Genomic DNA, 9,498 nt, shown 5'->3' on the forward strand with positions numbered 1-9,498 from the left:
GGTTTTTTTTACAAAAGTAATGTGTTGTAAGTGATTGAGAGTGCACCATAAAGATGTGGGGAATTGATCAATGGGTTAAGAAACTTTTTTGGAGTTTCCCGATGAACCCTCCTAAATATATATATATATATATATATATAGTTTTTATCTTTTAAAAACCAATTTGAGTTTTAAGAACTTGAAATAACTCAACGTACGTATATGAAACATTTTTTACCCACCAAGTCGACTTTTTACATAGGTATAATGGATGTTTAAATTAGTGTAATCGTTGTACATCTTTATTCTCTCTTCTACTCCAATTTTTAATCAGATTTAATCTCAACCACATAATCTAACCTATTTAATTAAATTTATGGTTAAGAGTAAAGTTTTTAAAACTCAACAATTCTCAAATTGTCCCTCCAGATATATATATAAGGGACGTATCTTGCGAGAAGTGATGTTACAGCGAGAAGTACGAGAAGTGAAGGTATAACTCCATTAATCCTTAATTTCACATGATGGTCCATGCATACATATAGGTTGGTTGTATTTATGTCTTAATTACACATTCAAACCTATCTACAAACATATAAATGTACCGAGCCACATTCAAACCTATGTACCTGCACACATACAAACATACATACACATATACAAACATACATACCTACATACATATGCACCTACACAAACGCACCTACACATAAGAAAGGGAGTGAAATTAGGGATTAATGGAATTACACCTTCACTTCTCGCTGTAAAAAAACTTCTGAAATGATCCAATATATATATACGGGTTCCCAATTCTTGATCATTTCTTCACATCATTTTTGTACACTCTCGATCACGTACATCACATCATATTTGTAAGGAAAAAAAACCCTCAAAAAAATAATTAAAAAAATATAAAACAGAAAAAAACCAAAAAAACAAAAAAAAAACCAAAATGTATATGTAGCATCGCAGATTACAAAAAAATAAACATAAAACTCGGTTTAGCCTTCGAATTTTGATTAGCTTTTAGGGGTTTTTTAGGTCTTTGGGTAAGGGTTAGGTTTTTTAGGTGGTTTTGAAAGAGGGGGGGGGGGGGGGGGGTTCTTGTACACGTAACGGTGGAGAGACAACAGTAAAAGGAAAAATGCATAAATAAATTATTATCGCCACATTGAAACTCGCATTGTCCTGTATACGCATAAAAGTATTATTTGTTGATGTTCATAAACACTAAATTCCAAGAGATAACCATATGTTGGTTTTGAATATATATATATATATATATATATATACTGAATATGATGCTGTTAAGCGTCTAATCTTAAATATAAAACGTTCCAAACTACATCGTTTTGATCAATTATTACACCAAAGCTATCCATTTTTATGTCATATTTCTTTAAATAAATTCATTTAAAACATGCATAGAATATAAACAAAATATTATAATAATTTTGTTTAACTTCCCTTCTCTTTCTCTTGATTCACACATCATCTTCCTTGTATATCTTCTCTCGTAATATTGTCCTATTTTATTTTTGTATATATAATTTAGAGAACTTTGTAAATCCCCACTCATTGTTTTTTAGATGTGATATTTAATTTGTAAATTCTTTAAAACATTATATTATGAAATCAATTCAATAATTAGCTAGAAAACATACTTGAAAAAGTTGAATTCCTTTGACGAATACTCAATTTTAGTTTTGGATTCAACCAAAAAAAATATTAAACAAAGGTTTCAACAAAATTTTTAATCTCATTTTCGTTGGTTTCGTAGCGACATTGGATTGAAGAAAAAAAAAGAAAGTTTTAATGTAAGATTAATGAAAACGACGTAGTTTTGAATGCTTCATATCTGAGTTTAGATGTTTAACAACCCCATATTCACTTTCCCTTATATATATATAATTATTGAATTTACATTAAAATTATAACGAAACATGTTTTTTTACATGTAAAATGTTAATAAGATTTGTTGTTTTACGTGATAACTGTTAATGAAAAGTGTTATTTTACATATTAAATATTCATTTTTACATATAAAATCTTAAAGAACTGTTAAATAAGATTTGTTATTTTACGTGTAAAATGTTAATGAACAGTGTTATCCCCTAAGCTAAAAAACCTAAACCCCCTAAAAACTAAACTAAACTTGAAACCGAGTGTTTTTTTCTTTTTTGGAATGGGGGATGCTAGATGAACATTATAGTATATTTTACTTTTTTTATTTTTTTGCTTTTTTGAGTTTTATAATTTTTTCAAATTATATTTTTGATTTTTTTGGTGTTTTTTTCCTTACAAAAATGATGTGATGTAGGTGATTGAGTGTGTACCATTAGGATGTGGGGCAGTGATTAAGGGTTGGGAATGGTGTTCCCCAGTTTTTGGGTGTTCCTTTTTAACGACATTTGAAACCACCCATAATACTTGAGTGAGCCTTCTTGAGACGTGATGTCAATCGTTCATACTGATTTGAGCACCGTTAAGGAGGAAACAGATCACCGTAGAAAAACCTCTAAGTTTGGTTTTAAATGAGACTATAAGATCCCAAGTTTTAATCATTATTCTCGTGCCATTAGATTATAAGATTAATACCAACATAGTTTAAATTTGATTTGTGATGTGGTTTTAATATTTTAGTAATTTACATTATCGACTCTTTTATTAAAAATATAGTGTAACACAACAGCCTCTGTAGTTATCTAAGGGTAAAATTATCATTTCATACAAATTAACTGAAAACTTAACATAAGTTAGGCTTACTAGTATAATATTGAAACCACAAATTTTTACTTTTAAACCTTACTAGTTTTGTTAAAGATAGTCTATCTGCTTTCACTAAGACATGTTTGCAAGAAGGCGGTAAGACTTCAAATTCATTACTTGATCAAAACTACAACAACCTATTGTGTAATTAACTCTATATATTATTTCTATATAAACTAAACAAGCAAGCGTAATATAAGAGATGGACTAATTCAACTTACAAAACTGTGGTCTTCAGAGAGAGAACAATGGAGGTAGAGAGAGAATCAGTGAAACTAAGCCTGACTAATGAGCTTATCAAAGCAGCCTGCATTCTTTCAATGAAAGCTCATAGCAAATGTAGAACAAAACGTATGAAACGAAATACAAAGATATAGAAAAAGTATATTGAAAATGAACTGACAAAAAGCTAATTTCATATATTTTTCTTTATGAACTTGACAAAACGAACTCATACTATGGTGTTGAACATAAGCTATAGGTATTAGCATTTATATATTTCCCCTTAAGATCATTTATTACATATTTTCCTAAATTATGAAGTAGTCGTAAATCAAAAACAGGGACATATTTGATCAACTTACTACTTACAGAACTGTGTTAATTTTCAGAGAGAAAAGAACGGAGGCAGAGAGAGAATCAGTGAAACTAAGCCTGACTAATGAGCTTATCAAAGCAGCTTGCACTCTTTCCATGAAAGCTCATAGCAATCAATATTATCTGACAAGCAACCATCAGGGTGCAGGTGCTGCTTCATCTGCGTCATCAGTTGAGGTTTTAATCATTGCATTTAAAGGATCAATGGAGGTTGACGATTTCTACCAAGATGATCATTTTGGAGAAACTAATGTTGATTGTAATATGTTTCCGTCTCTCCGGCGTATCGGAGAGGGTCAACTTGCTAAAGTCAACAGATCAGTTCTTCGAATATTTCAGGATCTTTGGAACAATCCCAGGTTCAAGGCCAAGGTACAGTTGACTTTCAGTTTCTGAGATATAAATTTTTGGTTTATATTTCATTGGTTCATGAAGACCTAAAACTTTAAATGTGGATTAATTACCAGGTGGAGAAAGCTGTAAACGAAGGTAAACAGATTTTATTCTCTGGACATTCATCCGGTGGTGCAATAGCAAGTCTTGCCACGCTGTGGATGCTTGATGAATACACAAGAAAACAAAAAACCAGACTTCCAATTGGCTGTGTAACTTTCGGGTCTCCCCTAATAGGTGACAGGACCCTCACCCACGCGGTCCGGCGAGAAAAATGGGCGGGTCATTTTACCCATTTTGTCATGCAGCATGACATTGTTCCTCGTATAATGCTAGCTCCAAAAGCATCCATTCGAGACCACCTACCTAGTATCTTTCAATTCTTCCAACACAAAGTCCGCCCCATCACCACTCAAAAGTCCGACAAAGTTGCAAAATTATTCAACATAAAAACTCCTGACAAAAAAACCATTGATCTTGATCAGATGGTAGATGATAACCAAGCTATAGATTTTTTTGAGAATGTGTTGATTAATGCATCAACTGTTGCAAGCCATGATGCATTTGATTTTATGGAACCATCAAACTCAATAAAGGAGAAGCTGTCTGTTGACTTTGTAAAAGTCAGCCCTTACAGGCCTTTTGGTATTTACGTTTTCTGCACTATAGGTGAAGAGTTGGGCCCATCTGCACCCAGACAACAGCTCGTTGTAGAAAACCCTAATGTTGCTCTACAGTTGTTGTTTTATTTCCTGCAGTTACCCAACGAAGATCAAGATTTAGCTGAATTTGCTCTTCAAAGTTTAACCGAAAGTTTTGGTTATGAAGAAGAACTGAACAAGAACGGATTACATTTGGAAGAAATGGTTTATCTGAAAGACCTTAATGAACACTTGTGGATATCTCATGGCACCACTGGTGATGCAGTTCGTACAAGAAACAAAGCGTTGTTTGAACTGGTGAGTACAAATTTAATCACCATTTCAAACCATCTTCTTGATTTTATTCCTGGATCTAGAACTAATCTACATATTCATGTCCTTATAGACTGCAAGTGCGAAATGGTGTTTACTGGCAGCGGAAGAGGCCGAGAAGAGGAAGAAAGAAAACGAGGATCAAATTAAACAAAACATGAGACTTTATAAATCAAATCAACCCAATAAGAGACCAAAGATCATTGAAGATTTGATAAGCGAAATCCTTGAATACAAAAAAAAACACGATGTTGGCCAAATTGACTACTATGAAGCTTTCAAGCTTCATAACGAGGACGACGACTTTAGAGCTAACGTGAATCGTTTAGAACAAGCTATGATCTGGGATGTAGTTGTTGCAATGGTGATGCGTAAGGACCTGCCTGATGAATTTGAGGTGTGGGATGAGTTGGTGGATTTAGCAACTCGGCTTAGAAGACTTTATGAGCCGTTGGACATTGCAAATTATTACAGGCACTTCAAAGGTGATGACATCTCTCTCGCTTATTTCAGTGTTAGACCACAGAGGAATAAGTTTATACAGAGATGGTATGAACATGCAAATGCAACTGGTTTTGAAGAAGTTTCCGAGAGTAATTTTGTTGCGAAGGTTGAAGAACTTATACAAAAGATTATAAAACCGAATAAGAAGACGTTTGAAGAGGTTAATAAAGGTTTTGAGAGCATAAAAAATAAAGTTGAGAAGTGGCAATCTGATGAGAAAATAGCATACGGAGATGTGTATTGGGGAGACTCTATTTTATCCAAGTTGCGGGAAAAACTCGCATTAGGTTGTTAGCAAGGTATGTTTGTATGAATGAAACTTTCAAATGCGAAAATTTGCCGTGTATGGTCAAATGATTGATTGAAATTGTTGTGTGATTTGATTGAAATTGTTTTGGATCAGTGATATTTGTCGAACACTACCAATATGTTAGGGTCATAGGGTGGAGAGAGTGGTCATTTCCTCATAGAGATCATGTATGCTTTTCATCTTCTATAATCCTAAAACATATTGCAAATGTAAACTACCATATTTAATAAGAGTCCATAACTTTCAACAATTAAAGTAAATAAGAGTCTCAAAACGTTTCAAAACAAAGCTCATAATCCTTACAAAACCACCAGACGCTCACACAAACAAGAAGACTAATTTGCCCTCGGAGCGGCCAACTACACGCTCAAGATAAGATTATCATAACCATACTCGTTAAGTTTAGCAATCGCCCACTCACCATCTTCCCGTCTCACAAAATTAACAAAACCGAACCCTCGGCTCATCCCGGTCTTCTGGTCCATAGCAGCATAAGCCCGAGACACGTTCCCAAACGGTTGAAACTGTTGGTAATCAAAGAACTCACAATAATTGGTGATTTACGGGAACGTTAATAACAATAAGAAGAGAACAATAATCTATATTGAATGGAAATATATTATAAACGAATTGAGTTTTACAACAATCAGAGGGTCCTATTTATAGTTGCTGAAACAGTTATATCAGACGGTTTTTATCAACAACCGTCATAAACTCTAACTACCTTAACGGGCCTGTTTATAACAATTACAAATCTGGCCCTTTTACTAATAATATTTACATAATAAACTATTAACTTATATCCTAAGTATTAATGTGATTAATACTTAAGAAACAACTCACGCAAGTCAGCCTCTCGGGTATCCTCAGAAAGGTTGTTCACCCGAACCGAATTCTCATCGTTCCTACGCCTCATGTCGGCCCCGCCTGTAGCAGGGGGGCTGCACTGTCACGCCTGGTGGGTGGGACGTATGCACCGCTTTTGGTGGGACCAGAAGTGGTTGGATCTGTTGGGTTCGGGTTAGGCTTCGATGGGTTGGGCTAGGTCCTTGTAGGGGCACTTTGAGGTCCAGTGGTCACCTCTCGTGCCACATGTTCTGTATAAAGTATTAACATTAGAGTCGCGCCTCCTTTTGACATTTGAGCCAGTGGGTTGCCTGATGAGGTTGACTCTTCGACTTTAGTGCCTGTTTTCTTTTGGAACGACCTACTAAGTAACGCCGGGTACTCCGTACGCGGCCCCATTGGTTAAAGACGGAGCCCCTAGCGGCCCACCTATTGAGGGATTCTCCGGATAAAACCTGACCCCACGCCCGCCAAACGACACGACAGCGAGGAGCCGGTAAAACCGGGTGAGATCAGGACTCAAACTCTGGCAAGCCATGGTCATCCCTCATATCTCCCATATAAATTGATGATAGTTAGGTTTGAACCCCATACCTCTCACTAGTAAAGTGAGTGCTCTACCAATGAGCCGCATCCAATTTATATTAGTGCCTTGTTGGTGGCTTGAAATGCACATGCAATGGACTGGGGTATTATGTCCCCCTGTGGCGATTTCAGTAGGATACCTAATCCTGTTTCTCTTACGTTGTATGCTCCATCTGTGTAGAGGACCCAAGGATCCTTGGTTTCTTCCAGTTGCTGAACCTCTAGGTTAGCTTCCTTCTGCATGTCACTACTGAAATCAGCCACAAAGTCTGCAAGCGTTTGTGACTTAATGGCTGTTCTGGGCTCATATTGAATATCATATGCACTCAGCTTCACAGCCCACTTGGCCATCCTTCCTAACAATTATGGTTTTCTAAGCACATTCTTAATAGGATAATTAGTTCTCAAAATAATAGTATGCGTCTCAAAGTAATGTCTCAGTTTAGTAGAAGCCATAATAAGTGCAAGAATTGATTTTTCTAAATGAGAATACCTGGCTTCCGCATCCAGTAGACTTTTACTTACATAATAAACGGGATGCGGTTCACCTTCATGATCCTTCACGAGGACGTCACTTACTGCATTTCCTAAAACATCTAGGTACATATATAAGGATTCTCCATCCACAGGCTTCATCAGAGCTGGTGCTGAGGATAAGTAATCCTTTAAGGCCTTAAGTGCAATTTCATGCTTCTCCGTCCACTCGAACTTCTTGTTCTTCCTGAGGATGTCATAGAAGTCTTTGCACTTCTCCGAGGATCTGGAAATGAATCTGTTGAGAGCAGCTATTCTCCCCGTAAACATTTGGACATCCTTAGCCTTCACAGGAGACTTCAAGTGATGATGGCTTCTATCTGTTCGGGGCTCGCTTCTATTCCTCTCTTGGTCACCATGTATCCTAGAAATTTCCCAGCCTTAACACCAAAATGGCATTTTGACAGGTTTAGTTTCATATTGTACTGATCCAGGATGTTGAAAGCTTCTTCTAGATCTCTGAGATGATCCTCTGCCCTTTTTGATTTCACCACCATGTCATCTATGTAGACCTCCATTGTCTTGCCTAACTGATCCTTGAACATCATGTTGACTAATCTTTGATATGTTGCCCATGCATTTCTTAATCCGAATGGCATAGCAATATAACAATATATGCCAGTAGGAATCATGAATGATGTATCCTCTTGATCAGATGGTTCCATCTGATTTTTTTGAAATCCAAAGGAAGCATCCATAAAGGTGAGCATCTCATGTCCTACCGTTTCATCCACCATGGAGTCTGTATGTGGTAACGGGAAAGGATCCTTTGGGCATGCCTTGTGTAAATCAGTAAAATAGACACACACCCTCCACTTTCCATTCTTTTTAGAAACAACAACCACATTAGCTAACCATCGAGGATACTTAACCTCTGTGATCATACCGGCCTTAAGAAGTTTTTCAACTTCTTCTTGTATGATCGCGTTCCTCTCAGGAGCGAATTTCCTTCGCTTCTGATAGACGGGTTTAACAGATAAATCAAGGCCTAACTTGTGAGTGATTACCTCCTTAGAAATACCTGTCATGTCTGAATGTCTGAAGGCAAACATAGACTTTCTTCGCTTTAGGAAGGATACTATATCCTCCTTGATTTTGCCAGGGATACTGGATCCTATGAACACTTTCACATCTGGATCCTCGGGATCTAAGGATACTTCCTTTATGTCTCGCTCTCGAGCTTCCAAAACGTCCCTAGGATGCTGCTGTGGTGCTATGCTATCGTCTGTTTGGCTGTCGGCTTCATAGATGAAGAATAATAGTTCTTGGCTTCCACCTGATAACCATCTATCCTTACTACTCCTCAAGGAGTCGGAAGTTTAATGCATTGATGGTAAGTAGAGGCTACTGCCTTCATCCCATGTAGCCAAGGCCTGGCCAAAATAACATTGCAACAAGAAAAGGTTATCAATAACACAGAATTTCTTGTAAGAATTTAACCCTTCGATGTATATTGGGAGTTTAATGTCCCCCAATGTTTTCTTGGTTTCAACACTTAAACCAACTAGCACCGAAATACTGGGGATGATCTCCGAGTCTGGTATGTTCATCTTCTGAAGCACATCGTGTTGGATGATATTGATCGAGCTTCCACCATCTACTAGGATCCTGCGAACATAATGGTTAGCAATAAACAAAGTAACAATCAAACTGTCATGATGTGGATCCTGGATGTTTGATTTATTTTCTTCATCGAAGAAGATCCTTTTGTCAGTCGTTAAAGTGGTGGATATAACCGGTCGTTCCCCGTTATCTAACTTGGTCTCCTTGGCGAGCCTTTTAGCTGCGGAGAAGGAAGTGCCGCAGATATCTGAGCCACCAGAGATGAAGTTGATTACTTGAGCATCTGGTGGGGGCGGAGTTTCTTTTTAAGGAACCTCTTCAGGATTCTGGATCCTTGACTTTTTTCTTCCCAACAGTTCCTTAAAATGACCCTTGCTTAGGAGGTATCCAATTTCCCTCCTCAAACCGATGCAATCGTCCGTCATATGGCCAAAATCCTCATGG

The 9,498-nt window shown here is 36.9% G+C and overlaps 1 protein-coding gene across 1 annotated transcript; it reads left to right on the plus strand.

The window, feature by feature from the left end:
• Positions 1-3,331: 3,331 nt before the first annotated feature.
• Positions 3,332-5,604, plus strand: LOC143550173 (protein EDS1L-like). The gene is made up of 3 exons (XM_077040874.1): positions 3,332-3,717; positions 3,813-4,697; positions 4,786-5,604. The coding sequence occupies exons 1-3, from the start codon at positions 3,442-3,444 to the stop codon at positions 5,509-5,511; spliced, it is 1,887 nt and encodes a 628-aa protein (XP_076896989.1). The 5' UTR covers positions 3,332-3,441; the 3' UTR covers positions 5,512-5,604.
• The last annotated feature ends 3,894 nt before the right edge of the window (positions 5,605-9,498 follow it).

The sequence above is a fragment of the Bidens hawaiensis genome, unplaced genomic scaffold (assembly GCF_021521415.1).
Source record: "Bidens hawaiensis isolate Kalapana, Puna unplaced genomic scaffold, B.hawaiensis_p1.1 tig00015932_1, whole genome shotgun sequence".
In the NCBI taxonomy this organism is placed as follows: Eukaryota; Viridiplantae; Streptophyta; class Magnoliopsida; order Asterales; family Asteraceae; genus Bidens; species Bidens hawaiensis.

What these genes read in the sequence shown, in the direction of transcription:
- LOC143550173 (XM_077040874.1), top strand. Translation starts at nt 3,442, where the DNA reads ATGAAAGCTCATAGCAATCAATATTATCTGACAAGCAACCATCAGGGT. An exon ending in ATCCCAGGTTCAAGGCCAAG is followed by an intron (nt 3,718 to 3,812) that starts GTACAGTTGACT and finishes ATTAATTACCAG; the next exon opens with GTGGAGAAAGCTGTAAACGA. An exon ending in ACAAAGCGTTGTTTGAACTG is followed by an intron (nt 4,698 to 4,785) that starts GTGAGTACAAAT and finishes ATGTCCTTATAG; the next exon opens with ACTGCAAGTGCGAAATGGTG.